Source organism: Musa acuminata, chromosome BXJ3-3, assembly GCF_036884655.1.
Source record: "Musa acuminata AAA Group cultivar baxijiao chromosome BXJ3-3, Cavendish_Baxijiao_AAA, whole genome shotgun sequence".
Classification (NCBI taxonomy): domain Eukaryota; kingdom Viridiplantae; phylum Streptophyta; class Magnoliopsida; order Zingiberales; family Musaceae; genus Musa; species Musa acuminata.
The window spans coordinates 9,716,646-9,732,405 of NC_088351.1; the positions used below are offsets into that span (position 1 = coordinate 9,716,646).

Genomic DNA, 15,760 nt, shown 5'->3' on the forward strand with positions numbered 1-15,760 from the left:
GGGATTTGATTTTGTATAGTCATCTTGATCCTTTGCTAAAATTAAAGATTGATTAAGTGAAACTCATTTATTATGGATTTGACTTGGTTCAAATTATTTCATGAATTTGGTTCTTGATTATTTTTTTTTCATGTGTAGAGAATGAATTCCACCCTTACTCTTCTTATTTTTTTTATGACAAAGGAAGAAAAGAACTTACACATCTTAAGAAGAACCAAAAAGTTCTTGCACATCTAAACCAAAATGCTAGCTTCTCATTTTTCATTCAAAGTTTTTTTTGCTTAACTTCTTATTTTTACTAGCTTGGATAAATTAGTATAAAACTTACTTGATATACTTTTAAACAATTGTATTGTTGAATGATTCTCCTTTTTGTTGATGACAAAAGGAGAGAAATGATGATTGATATAAAAATATTGATTTAAGCATGAGAAATGATGAATATTTGGTATCATGAAATAATATATGACATCATAATCAAAGTTTTAATAACATGCATGCCATGCAAATGATGAATGTTTGGTATCATGAAATGATAAATGACATCATAATCAAAGTTCTAACATTATGGAAACGATGAATGTTGAGTATCATGAAATGATAAATGGTATCATGTTCAAAATATTGATTTAATACATGAAGAGTTAAATGCTTAAAACTTTAATATCTTCATATCACATCACGGATGATATGCCCAAAATGATGTATTATGAATACTTAAGTAGTATGTATGATATGTCCCATGTTGATTTATTTTGCTATCATGCACAAAGTGAGTTTGAAATGTAGTGTTTTAAAATTGTGCATGTTTTAATGATGCACATCATATTAATATGTTGATATTGTATATTGCATTTGATCACTATGATCGAAAGTGTTTAACTTGAATTCAAAAATTGTGATTCCATTTGAGTCCAAGTTTGTTTTATCTTAACGTGACATATAGATATGGGAGAATTAAGGTTAACTCCATCATCAATTATTTGTCGTAAAAAATGGGAGATTATTGAATCTTAGATGATGAAATCAATTGATAAATTAATGATCTAATCCATGTGTTGAGATAAGTATTGTAGGATTAACTACAATAATAGATAAGGCATGGGCTGGAGTAAAAAATCGGATGAAATGACGAAGATTCGAATGATGTGCCGGAAGCTCACCGAGACTTCATTGGGAGTTCGAGAGTTCGTCGGGAGTTCGTTAAAAGCTCGTTGACAGTTCATTAGGAGTTCGCTAAGAGTTCGCAAAAAGCATACCAAAAAGTTCACCAAAAGTTCATCGAGACTTCCTCGGAAGAACGATTAACATACTAGACAAAGATTGCTTAATTAATACCTTAATTATCATAGTTATAACCAAGATTAAGTTAAGATCAGGAGATAATCTCACTGACTCGATTAGAGACCACCTTAACTAATCTACCTCGATTAATCAACTGAAAGGGAAATTAACATAAAATTAGTTTTGCAATAGATGGCGTTCAATTATTAAATAATTCATTAAATAAGTTGAGAGAAAATAATTTACAAGTAAAAAAAAAAAACAATTTGAGAAGTTTCAAAAATTTACAAAAAAAAAAATTCATTAAATAAGTTTGAAAAAACAAGTTGGGAGAAAAGATTGATATAATAAAAAAGAAAAAGATTTGAAAACTAATTAATAGATTTACAAGTCGAGGATGGTCAGATACTTTCTTGATACTGAGAGTAACCCAAGTCTTAAGCAAGAGAATGGTCTTGCTTTTTTTCAGAAGAGCCTCTCTTTTATTTTTTTTCTTAACCCTTCGGGGGAAAAGCTGGTTTTGCTTAGTAAAATAAATAAACCCACAATTCTAGGAAAGAAGACGCCACTTTTACATTTACAACAGCACCAAATGCTACTCAAAAAATTAAAAGAGTTGTTCGCAACCTCGTGATCAGTGAAACACTTGGGCCTAAGATTGCAGATACATATATATATATATAAGGACACTACCATTATAACCAAAGACTGTTAACGAATGCAAGCATCAGCAACAGGTCTGTTTTAAAGCATCTGCCTGCCTCGTTGGTTAGGGAACTGATTACCACGTCTAAACCTCAACCCTATATCAGCATCTTGCTCACGATGAATTAAACCAGGATCAGCAGAGTTCAGTTCTTGGACATGAGGCCCACTCTCTGATTCACTTGTGATCTTCTCCCCATAGTTATGCAACCTTCTGCCGACGAGATATCGGTCATCCCTAATGGAATTGTGGAGGTTGGTGAACCAAGCATTGAACCTCTTAGCACAGAAGCACACCAAGCTGAAGACGAGGCATCCCAGCCAAGCAAACCGGTAAACTGCAGAATTAACTATCAGTGGATAGCCAAAGACAGGGAAGACGCCTTTCGCAAACACATAGGGAATGCAAAGTGCAGTCAGCAGCTTTGAGATGATCGGGATCATGATCTCGCGCAGCACCCACAGGCCCCTCAGCCGTGAGAACCCATCCTCTCTTACTCTTTCAAACTTCCTCCGCCAGTTCTCATCCACTAGTGGTGCCATCTGATCTAAAATTACCTGTAACAACAGAAAGCTCAGTTCTCCTTGTAAGAATGCTAAAATGTCAGTGAAAATCAACAGCAGCAACAAAACCGTGAGTCCCAACTATTTGGGGTTTGCCGCCAATGAAAATCAATCATACAACAACAAAGCCATCAGTAAACGTCTATCGTACGTATTCATAGGGGTGTCGACAAAAAAAATCAAGTAATCAACAATCCTACAGATGAAACCCATGAAATTCAAACTCATCAAGTTAGCATGGAATGCATGTTCATAAGCAAGAAATGTAAGGTTTGGTTATACCAAGCGAGTCCAGATCTTCAGGAATATAAGACCTAAAGCCCAGTCCTGGTACAAGAGAAAAACTGGGCTTTCATCCACAGGCACCCTCAGTGGCACAATCACTAAAAGCTCAAACAAGAGGCCAATAAGCACTGGGATGATAAATATCTGTAAAAAGAAAAGATAGCTAAGTAAATAAACATGAAAGGATGAGTCCACATAGAAAGTGAATTAAAAGAAAAAAGAAAAAAAAGCATTCATATCAGAATTACCCACCCATATTGACAATAGGGCAGAGCTCTTCAATACAATTGCACACCACTTCCATATCTGCAATAGCAAAACAGGTACCCTATGGGTTCTGATATAATCAATAGAATACCTTGTTCCAGCTACAATGGTCCAGATGATGTAACACCCAATACTGAAAGCAAAGATATCTGAGAGTAGAAACATTACATGTCAGTTTCTACAAAAAGAAAGAACACTACTATATCTCCAAGGATACAGCAACATTACCATTGCACTTGAAACCATGAGTAATTGGAAGCCTGGGAATGGCATTAAAAAGTGCACGCCCAAGGTAAACAGGAAGGATGATCATTGCAGAGTTGAAAATCAGAAGAGTCATCCATGCCAAGACCAACAATAAAACAATACGAAGAACAAAACCATACCTGCCAGAAGTTAAATAAACACCTGTCATATAATACTACAATGATGCCTTCAAAGAAACCAGCTCCTCATCCAGCAGCTAAAATTTATAGGTTGACATAGAAAAACATAAAAAAAGGACAGAAATGACACATGGAAGACTGACAGGCCGAAGAATTTTTAAACATTGCAATGATAATGGTTTCATTTAATTACAAACTCTTCAACTGTAATATCTATATCATCGATTTTTTCGGTGAAAAAATATATCTAATTCATCGAAAGTCGAAACAAAAAAAGATGAAGCAAAAAGGACCGCACAGGATTTTGAAATGATAGGCCACAGGACCACAAAAAGCCCACATCTGCAGAATGTGATAATGAGGTACTCTTTTACAAAAAAAATCTAAAATCAATCTAAGAAAACAAAACAAAGTAGAACAGTTTAGTTAGGACTGGGCAAAATCTGCATAGGAAGGGCCAAAACCAGATAGGAACCTGGTGAAACCCAATAAATACAGTCAGAATTATCCAGAACCGAGTAATTTGTTAGATGCAGGTAAGAATCAAGTCAGCTCTGGCTACTACACTCCTATTTTTCAGTCAAATCTGGTTCACGCCAATAAAAAATGAACCAGGGAAAACAGTAGGAAGGTTACGATGGAGAGGAGCATCTAAAATTGTGTGACCACTGAGCACTCTTTAAGACCTAAAGCAAAACTTTACAATATTGCCATACAATCATCCATGATTTATATACTAGAATGTTGAGCAATTGCAGAAAAAGAAAGAAAAAAAGAACGTAGCTGATAATATGATTGGAGTCGATATCGATTAAAGCTGGAGAGATAAAGAAAGACCAATGAAATTGTAAACAAATAAATGAAATATGATGGCATTTAAATTAAGATATAGTCTTCATGAAGTTCCTAACTTAATCTCCTCAAGAGTTCTCAAGTTAAATTTTGATGAGATTTTCAAGATATGCAGTAACCTCCAGTTCCACTAGATTGACTTAGAGATACATAACAGCTAAAATCAACAAAGTAATAAAAAAAATGCAACGAAAATCAGTTTTGTTGAAAACTATATTATTCTACAAAAAAGCATGCCACTACAGAGATGGCTATGTTTTGCTGAAAACTAGATTAAACTACATAATAAAATATTTAGTCAAAGCTCCAAGAACCAGAAGGTTATAAGCAATTCATGTCATAGAATATGTTGCAGTATACCATTCAATTGTAACATACCTATGCTGGTGCGAAGGGGCACCTAATGATCATTACATTTATATGCTGTTCAAGTGTCAAATGACTACACAAGCAAACAAAAGTACATCCATCAAATCATGGTACATATCACAGAGACCATAGCTATTAAATGCATAAAAAAACCTAGAAAACGACTCTGATGAGGAACAACTAATAATCAGAAAAAAAAATTGAAGAACAAGGCCAACCACCCAGGAGAGTTCTTTTCAAATATCAGACAGACATAACAAAAAATCATGCAGGTGGAGTGATCAGACCGTTTAGGTACTTACTCAGAATCTGCCTGATCATCTACATCAGATTCTTCAGCAGCATCAGCATCTCCAACAATCACCCGTCTACCCTGATGATCTTCACCAACGATTCTTGGTATCAAAGGCTGATCATTCCGACCAGCTCCACCTTGACGAACATTTTGTAATCTGTCCCGTCTTATCAGTTCTATGTTGCCAGCATCTTGAGTGCCAATTTCCTCTGGTGGTGGTAGCAAGTAATCAGTCAAACTAAGCGCCCAACCAACTGCCGTAAACCAATGCCGTAAAAGAGATTTGATCGTTGTCCGTAGCTTGAAATGTTCGATAGCAAATGGTATGCAAATTTGGAACAGTAGTACATCAGTAGGAATTTCAGTGAATGGGTCGAAGATGCTGCATATTGCAAATGTTATGCTAGAGTAAGCAGTGGTTGACTCAGAATTGTGACTGCCAAATAAAACGACGACCAAATTTAAAAAGCTAGAAAATACGTACGTGATGTCAAAGGGGAACATGGTAGGTGCAAGGCGCATAGAAAGTTTGACAGGTAAAAAGACAAGCATAACTATCAAACTGCCATAAACAGCAACAGACAGCAAAACACGTCGTGCATGTTTATGCACTGGGTCATCAATAAGGTCACGAAATGGATTATAGTTTGGATCCGCTGGATCACGCAGAAAATATAGAACTCCATTACGCAACACCTACCAAGAGCAGCAACGCAGAATGTTGAACAAATGTTGACTTAATTAATGTAGTTAAGCACAAAAAACAGCAAATTAACTATAGCTTACCCCTCTAAGAAGACTCACAAAAATGCTGATTTGAAGCATGTAAACAATACCAACAAGCCAGTGAATTGAGGAGCTAGTTAAGGGTGAGGCTGAAAAGAATTCTACTCTTTGAGCAATTGTTGTTCCCAGCATCCTCAAAGTGCATACATCAAGCCACCACCCACACATCAATGGGAAGACACCAAGTTCGATAACCAAAAGAAATGCAACCTTGATCATGGTCATCAAATGTCTCATGCCTGCCAGGGACTGCCTAAGAAGAGAAGGAATTGCTTCTGCAATTGTAAGTATACTATAAAGCCTTCCAAATATCACCCGTTCACCTCTACTGTATCGAATCAAAGCAAGAAGCCCAAGATAAAAGATAACAAAGCAAAATATAAACATGTAGCCAACTGCAAGAGTAGTCACGTCGGATAGATGTGAGGAGCCAATCACTGTTCCCTTGAAAAGATCAGCTGAAATAGACCTGCCAACACTGTTGGATATATCATCTAGCTCGGTGGCATTCATTTTCTGTGATCCAGTGACCACCTCCATCATGTGCCCCAAGAGGCCTTCATTATTGCTTTCAGTCGACAACTTTGCAGCAGTCAATGTATTCTTCAATGTGCTGTTTGCCATAGACTGTACTGATAATGAGAGTGGCATTACTTTCCCCATCAGAGGGCTAGAAACTGATGAAAAGAACCATGTGACATAGTAGAGGACAACCCTCCCTAACGAAAAAGGAAGGAAAACGACAACACCCAGGAATATAGCATTACTTGCCAGTACCTGTCAAAGCATTAAGAAAAAAATTGCTGAAGCAGTTTCTATGGACCAACAATCCTTAGAAAAATGTATTTGAGTCTGTGATATAATCAGGATCCCAGAAAAAAAATCCAACGAAACTAACAAAGAAAAGTAGGGAATATTCAAATTAAGAAAGTACCTCTCTTTTTTCAAATTAAGCTTTGATCAGGTTGTAACACTAGTAAAAACTACATGAAAAACCAAGTACCCAAGAAAATAAATCACAAAATACACAGGTACCCAAGTACCCAACACTGTAAACCCATTTCAAGAAAAATCCATGCTACGTTATTTTATCAATTGTACATTGATAATCCACCATTTAAAACTAATCATCAGAAAACAAAATAAATCATCTAAATAATAACATAACTGCTTCCTTTTTTAGTAAAAAAAATAAGTTTTCTCTTGTGTTTTTAGCATCAATCAGGCATGAATATATTAATACCAGTCTGTAAGCAAGAAGTTAAGATCCAGCTAAAAAATCCTGCAAATCTCACAAAAATGACTCTATCGATCATCACCAATGTGTATTGTTGATTATGCAATAGAATGGGATGATATATCTTAGATAAATTCAAGCAATCAGCATTTTAGAATATGCATCATGCTATCATTAAGATTGAAGTCCACAAACAAACAAGGTTATTTCAACATTAAACAATTACATTACTAGCCGATCATTGTATACAATTCTCCAAAAAGATAGATTTTAGAATTTCTGCCCAAAAAATGTCACAAAAATATCAGAATCCACCTGCCATCTACTAATAATGGTAAAAAGGTTCTTTGACGATTTCATTACTTCCTACTAATTCCAAACTCTATATTGTGAAATGTTTTACCCTCTGTTTGTCAAATATTAATTTTACAACAAAAAGCTTCTTCCATCCATTCCACCATTGGATACTAATCCAAGTTCTAAAGAGTGGAGCAACGGTATTATATCTTATTGATACCCTTGTCTTTTTTCTTATCCGTTGATATCCATAATAGTATTTCATCTATCTTTTACCATTGTATTTTTCTCTCCCCCTCTTTTCTGTCATTTATTCCAAAATCCAAAAGAAATTAAACTCGTCATATGCTCTTGTCCTATGACAGATTCCCTATCATAATTTGAGTTGGGATCATTCTTGGATATGCTTTATAGGTGGAATTGCATATATGAACAAGGGAGAAGTTTTTTCTACTAAAGTAGTATCACCTAAGCTCATGTTTCAAAGGAACTGGCAAACGGTACCTAAACTTCCAAGGGGAAACCAACACAACATTGCTTAATGAACTTTATGCTAACTGATATCTACAATTACATGTGTTCGTAATGAATTAATAGTAAAATTAGTAAAAGTAAAAAAAATAGCATACTAACCGAGGGTAAGCATCTCAAAGATAAACATCATAAGCCTTTATAAGATGAATTCATACTAGCATATGTAGACATGTACAGAAGATTCTTCAAAATATTGCAATCAGAATCATTCTGTGTACATAGAACCACAAAAATCTAAAACCAAAAGCCAAGCGGAACATGCAACGAGTTACGCATGCAAAAACATACAAATTTTGAAATTACAAGAAAAAAGAACATCTATACAGGACCACAAGAACTCCAGATGCCAAGTCTACAACTTGATGGCAAATAATACTGATGACTTCCAGAATGATCGAAAGGGCACTTGGGATGACAAAAATGGTGTTGGTTCTCAGAACAGCTTTAGTTTAGACTTGATCTGTTTCATTATTGGACTTAGCAAACACCATTTGGTTTTATCTAATTCCCAGGTTTAAGACAATTAAACATCACAAAATCACTTGTGGGTGCATGCCAATGAAAAGATATAAAAGAACTGTTATGATCCCTTGGAAATCCACCTATAACCCATCTGTCAGCCTACCCGTTCCCACCCACTGTTCCTCTTTAACAGGGCCATATTTTCCTCCATAATACTACTCCAAACAGGCTCTAAAACCGCAGATGTCCTGACCTATAAGCCCTTAAAAAATCACACCAGCATCCAAGCCCTTGTTTATGACCAAAATATGTTATTTTACATACTTTCAAATTCTAAAATACATAAGAACATACAACAATCCACCAAAAAATCATCAAATACGTAAACCCAAACCACGCAAGCGCTTACTTACAACCAAAATCCATTATTATAAATACTTTCAAAATCTAAAATACATAACAACCTTCAACAATCCACCAAAAAATCATCAAATACCTAAACCCAAACCATCGAAATTTAGTCCTTGTGTGAGTATGATTTCAAGAAAAACTAAGAATGAATCAGAGTTCAGAAGCACTTTCTTTACAACTATTTAAATTAGGTAGCCGCATTTATATAATATTCTCACATTGTTCAGACCTTGAGCATATCTGTTGCTAATAAGGACTGTTTTGATTTCTCTGTCTTAGAAAGAAGAGACATTTGGACACTGCATTTATATTCATAGAACCATTATCATCATAAATAAATTATGTTGAGTCTATAAACTTATGTGACATGACTATGTTAATTTATCTTAATGGAACACCAATTATGTTTCTTAAGATAATCTCTTCAATAGCAGATTGTTAAGTGACTAAGTATATAAATTTGTATGACAACTGACAAAAAGTCAAGAACAATAGAATGGAACAATGTAAGCTACAAAGCAAGCACATGCACCATCCATGAAGCATGAAAATAAATAGATATCCACAGGAGCACACAGGTACAAGACCAAATGCAAGATAAAAGAAGCATTAGAACACCAATAATCCAGGCCACATCCAATCACCCAACCAAGAGAACAAAATGGCAGTAATCAACAGTAAATCCACAGGCAAATTTGCTATAATGCTGGAACATCACCAGTAGTCAGGATGCTCTCATCCTCTCTACAACTGTTTAGTGGTCATGACACCTGATCCCAACATCCTGGTTACTCTGATTAGACTTGCATGTACACACTACAAACTTGTAAATCTAGAATCTTGTAAAAACCAATGCACTATGACAACCAATAGGTTTCTCATCCAGTTTTAGTAGGTTGAGGAAAAAAATATCCACACTTAATTCCCACATATTCTACTAGATAAAACCTAAAATATTTCAATTCATCGAACAGTAGGAAAATTGGGGAAAAAAATTGTGGTGAACTAAAAGAAAATTAATGACCTAAAACAAGTAGTGAGGATTTGGTTATAAAGCTCGCCCTATGCTCAAAAAGTTCACTAGCCACCCACAAAACAAGAATGTTCCCACGAGATGAAGTTTATAAATCCTATGCAAAACCACATTTAGAAAAAAAAGACATAGGAGCATGAAAAGTTATGAATCTGAAAACAGGAGAAAGAGAAAGAGAGAGGAGAGAATAGTGGAGACAAGTTGTGAGAGAGAGAGAGAGAGAGAGAGAGAAGATCTTCTGCTACTTAGAACATCCAAATCATTCGTGGAATATCAGAACAAACACTAAAACTAGACAAAAAACTTAAGAGGTGCACTTACCGTTATGGCATTTTCAACCAAATGGAATACAGGCCCTTGCATTCCAACAAGCTCATCAAATGGCACATCTTCAGCACCATCAGCATCATCTAAACCATCAAACATCTGTTCAACATGGGCTTCAAGACGAGCAGCCTGCATTTCCAGCCGAGCAGCAACATTTTCTGCATTCCGTCTAATCATTTGACCAGCCCCAGCAATTCCTTGAGCTCCGCCTCCATCTTCAGCATTCCCATCACCAACAGGGATCCTATTAACAGGGCCAGGAAGCCTCCTGACAGCACGAGCACCATTCCTTTCCTGACCTTCATCATCCCTCTCAGCATCATGTCCTCCAAGTTCTCGTAAGTGTCTAAAATAATCTCTTAAAGAGGTAGCTCCAAGAAATATAAACACAATGCCGGCCGAAAGTAGAAAACCATGCAAGCAATCGGTGAGTATTACGGGTACAGATATGTGACTCAAAAACAGCCTCTGAGCTTCACCGAGACTCCTTACAAAGGAAAGGCGCCAAATCCAAAATGTAATGAAAGGTATCATAAGGAGCCAAACAGAAAGAACAAAAGCAAGTCGAAGGAAGAATTGCAAAACATGGCATGCTTTCATTGCCATTCCAACCACAAATTCTTGAAAGGGAAGTCTTGAAGGAGCATTGTCAGCATAAACAGGGGAGAAGGAAAAAGTATGTTTACAGACCTGCAAGCATAACAAATTTCAGAAGTGCATTATTTACAAGGTTAAATTGAAAGAAAAACCATCAGAACCACACTACATTATAAAAGATGTACTGCCACCTAAATTCTACAGAACTAAAGCAATCAAGCAAATAATGTGACACAAGCCAAACATACGTTTCTCACTTTTAAACAAACCAAATTTAACATGGTTGCAGCTGGGCATTGATATTTATTTTTTTTGTTCGCTAGTCATGGTATGACTTAAATGCAAAGCAGAGTAGCAGTCAAGAAGATATTGTAAGTGAAGGATGGAGGTGATTCTCCACACGTTAATTCACAGAAATGGAATGATACTGGTTTTTTTTCTTTTTCCTCTTTGTTGTCGAGTTGCAAAGATCAGTTCATGAGTGAAGATGCTGGCTTTTTCAGATATGCTTAATAACAAGCAAGAATGGAGTTTTTTTGGGCATAATGCAAAATTTTACACCATAATCTTTTTTTTAATCTCAGCCAGCATTTTCTTGTGTTTGGCTGTGTTGTCATCAGAAACAACAATTTACATAATTGCACTTTGAAAATCAGGAATGAGTGTCATGAACTTTGTTTTTTCTTTTTCTTTTTTCATGATATGAGGTTGGTGCAAAACAGAATAGTAATCAAGTAATTAAAGTGATATTTATTTACAACAAGCCATAAATGCCAAATTCTTGGGTCAGCTGCATAAGTTTTGTTCTCATCATTATGCTATGTTGAGAACAACCTAAATAACAGTATATGTCCATGCATGCAGTTTAAACACTGGATCTCACGAAGGTCAGTGTGGTGTTCCCTCAACAAATAAGGATGGAAGATCAGGGAGATCCTTCACCGCTCAAATTTTTAAAAAATATTGAATGAAACTGTTTCAATTCTCTTTCTTTCTGGACTGCAGGAATCTGAAAGATGGCATCATTCTAAGAGATGCCGAATAATGGTGATTTTAACTTGGAAGAGTAGAAAGTTCTACATTACATTTGATGTTTATGATTTTTATAAAAACAGAAAGCATTTTCTTCTATTTTCGGTTGGAATATGATTTTTATACCAATTCATTCTTTACCATAGCTTTAATTTACCAGTTCCTTTCTGAATCCTTCTTTTACAACTTGTCTGCCAGGAATCAACATGATACTTGGAATTCTTTCACGGGACATTTGGTATAAATCAAGCATATGGGAAAATTAACACCTATGTATTAGAGGATAGTGAATAATAAACACTTTCAAACAAGGACGTTATACTATCACATCTAGTGAAGTGTGTGTCGGATGTGCTAACCGCTCGCATCATGATCATTCATACACAACAAAAGGAACATAAAGTGGGCATATATATTAAGTAATACATGGGTTTCTTTATAATTTAAATATGTGGCAATAGATAATTAATCAGTTTTTAAAGAGAACTACCCAAATGTAGCATTAGGAATCCAATTAGTGCTTGATCACCTGGAGTAAGGTGTAGATCATTCTACAACGATAACTGATAAACGTGGGTTGATGCCATGTTGGGAACCAAGAAATGGCATACAAATGGGATGATGACATGATGAATTCGATTACTGATCCCCATGGTTGTCTTTATCTCTATCTTGGTTCGCACATTTCAGCAAGCAATTCATAGAACTCGGAGCGCAATCATATTCACAAGAATGGGTCTCACAATGTCCCGCGAGATGGTCTGATCATTTCATCTCTGGGGAACTAGAAAGGACACGTGCAACTTAACTGACCTACACCATCGACCAAAAACGATTCAACACCGAGATCGCGCTAAATCAAGATGGGGCGATCAAACCCTAATTTCTCGACAAAGGACACAAGACAAGAAAACCCTAGCACCGATAAGATCGTGGAATCAAGGCATCAAAGAGACCCTACCCCGGACTGGCAAGCGTCGCCGTGGCTATCTCGATCACGACCAAAACCGCGTCGAATCAAGAAGAGGCGACCAAACCCTAATTTCCCGCAAAGAACACAAAACAAGAAAACCCTAACACCTAAAATATGGTGGAATCAAGACACCAAGGGGTCCCTACCTCGCACTGGCGAGCGTTGCTGTGGCTGAGCCACTGGAGGAGGCAGTCCTGGTGGACGAATTTGATGCTCCCGCTGCAGGCGCAGGGGTAACGAAGCGGGTTCTCGGCGTCCCCGGGGTTGCGGCAGATCCGGCACACGTCCCCCTCCTCGTCATCGTCGTCGTCGCCGTCGTACCTGGCCACGGAGGAGGCGCCCGTCGCCAGGGAAGGAGGTAGAGGAGGAGGTGGTGGTGGTGGTGGAAGCAGAAGCCCGTCGACAGACGAGGAGGAGGAAGGGAAGGGGCGATCAGCGATCTCCTCCATCGGTGAAGCCGCTCCCCCTTCTTTCTCGCTCGATATCACCCTCTATCGCTTCCCTTTCCGCGATCCCTCTAGACCCGAGGCGCGATATCTATGAAGCGAAGGGGGAAGGGGCGAGGAAATTGAAAGAGAGAGAGAAAGGGAGAGAGAGAGAGAGAATAAATATAAGAACGGAGCGAACTGGAAATGGCGTAGGGGTAAATGAGTAAATAAACAATTAGAAGTAGATGGAAATGAACCGCGTCGGTCTGTTACTTGTCGCAGAGTCAGTTTCTTGGTACGTGTCACCTTCCGGAAGCCAGCCAACAGTATGCGCAGGAGATGTAGGCCGGCCCAATTAACAATTGGGCTTGAGTTGGATTGGGTTGGGTTTCCTTGAACCGGACCAGCAACATTTGAACCCAACAGCTGGTCATTCCCCTAAATTTAAATTCAGTATATAAAAACCCTGCATATATGCCCATTAAATCATTTAAAAATTATTAACTTAATAGTAAAGATGTAAGAAATATTGTGCACATTTTATAGAACCCCAATATAGTAAATTGTAATCATAATTAGAAGTGATTAACCAAAGCTTAGTGGAAGGGATATGGCATGGAGTTAGATGAACATGCATGTTGTATTAAATTTGTGAGTGATAGATATGAATGAAAAGATCCTTAAGATGACTGATTAAAATGCAATGTAACTAAAAATAATTTTGTATTAGAGAACTTTTGAACATCAGATTAAAAAAGACACAACAATTATGATGTGTTTCAGTATTAAAAAGATTATTCAGCATACATCAGTCAGTGTGTGCACCACAAGACCAATCAATCAATGCGCATACTCTGAACCCACAAAGAGGAATCTTTCATGTTGGGTGTCTGATGTGTGTCTGCACCAGCAGTGCTTTCCCTCAGCAATGCACTGCAGAGTGTTCTTAAGCAAAGCAAACTCATTGACCGGAAGAAGCTCACAAGCAACCCTCACACATGGAACCTCAGTTTGAATAGTGCGAAGCCCAATAATGGTCAGAAGGGCAGGGAAAATGTGGGATGTCTCGAACTGATCAGTGATAATGACCAAAAGAGTTCACAAGCAACTCTGATACATGGAACCTCAGTTTGAATAGTGAGACGCTCAATAATGGTCAGAGTGGCAGGGGAAATGAGGGATGTCTCGAACTGATCAGTGATAACCTTTTGAGGCATTCAGTGTCACCATCCACCATTGATCACTCTCTCTCTCTCTCTCTCTCTATCTTCAAAGCGATATGCCCCCCTTTATATGTGTCTTTTCAAGTGGTCCAGAGCTGCCACAAAAAGCAGCAATGAGTGTTCATGCAGCAGCAGCAGCAGCAGCAGCAGAAACAATGGCAACAGCAGCAGCTGGGGGAATCACATGCAGACCCCTTTCTGCTCTTCTCAGGCCCTCACTGTACCCTCTCTTTCCCACCAACCAAGCCAAAGAGGGGGAGAGAGAGAGAGACAGAGAGAGTCGAGTGCTATCACCGAGAGACCTCGAAGAAAAAACTGTGAAGGAAAGAGGAAGCGACCAAGAAGAAAGTGGTCAAATGGCCACGAGCTTTTGAGGTCGGATGCTGATGAGATGGGAGCAGCCTTTCTGTTACTAGTAAAGAACTTGTTCGCTCCTGGCGCAGCAGAGGGGGAGGAAGAGAGGGAAGGGAAGCATGTGTCCAAAACGGGAGTAGGCTTTGAGGCCGGCCAAAGGAAGACGTAGCAAGCAAAGGAAGGGATTCCGTGGAGTGGCTACGCGACTCTTCAACATCATTTCTCGTCACCGCTGCCTTTGGCTCTTCCATGGCTCTCAAATTATTTGATTGGACTTGCTATGATTGATATGCATATTTCGGGCACTGCCTTTTCTTTCTTTGCGGTGGAAGTCTATAAGTATATTACACCTTACAAGGATGATTGAGACGTCGAAATGAAGTCTGTGGATGGAGATATATGCAGTTTTCCGTGGCCGAGCCACTGTTTAGTAGTGACATGAAGGTACTGACTTCTGCATGCACCAACATTTCATATCAATTATAGATGAACTGATCTGGATATGTTTTATGTAGCAAAGCCTTACCCTTTTTGAGGGAGGGACTCTCTGAGCAATCCACAAGGTGGAACAGCAAGGACATGGAACAGGAGATGTGCCATCATTGATGTTTTGGCCTTTCTGCCATTTTCTTAAATGTTGAACAGCTCTTCCCCTGCTCCACTTGGTGAAAAGCATCAACCAACACAAGTGTAACACACATCCAGGCATGGTGATTTAGCTCACAGAAATGCAATAATCATACCTCTCTCTCTCTCTCTCTCTCTGTGTTGTTCTTGCTTATTATTACTATAATTTTCTGAATTATTTTTTTAGATATTTATAACAAAGATCTCAACTATGTGTGGTTGTATCACAGAATGTTTGGATGTGAAAAAGGAGAGAAAATTTATTGTATACCAAAGTGCAGTAAAAGAAGCATTTATTGAATGCTTTCTTTGATAGGAATGAACTATTCATCTGGTACAGCCAGTACTAGAAGGAATTAATGACTGGAATGCATCACCTCTGTTTGCATTACCTTTGGGGCCAGCATTGAAGTTCGAGGAAATTAGATACAG

The 15,760-nt window shown here is 37.7% G+C and overlaps 1 protein-coding gene across 1 annotated transcript; it reads right to left on the minus strand.

Moving 5' to 3' along the window:
* Positions 1-1,764: 1,764 nt before the first annotated feature.
* LOC135632628 (probable E3 ubiquitin ligase SUD1) lies at positions 1,765-13,277 on the minus strand. The gene is made up of 9 exons (XM_065141259.1): positions 12,843-13,277; positions 10,089-10,784; positions 5,794-6,570; positions 5,492-5,703; positions 5,015-5,389; positions 3,334-3,491; positions 3,091-3,254; positions 2,836-2,982; positions 1,765-2,547 (listed from the first exon to the last, which is right to left on the minus strand). The coding sequence occupies exons 1-9, from the start codon at positions 13,143-13,145 to the stop codon at positions 2,029-2,031; spliced, it is 3,351 nt and encodes a 1,116-aa protein (XP_064997331.1). The 5' UTR covers positions 13,146-13,277; the 3' UTR covers positions 1,765-2,028.
* Between the last annotated feature and the right edge of the window lie 2,483 nt (positions 13,278-15,760).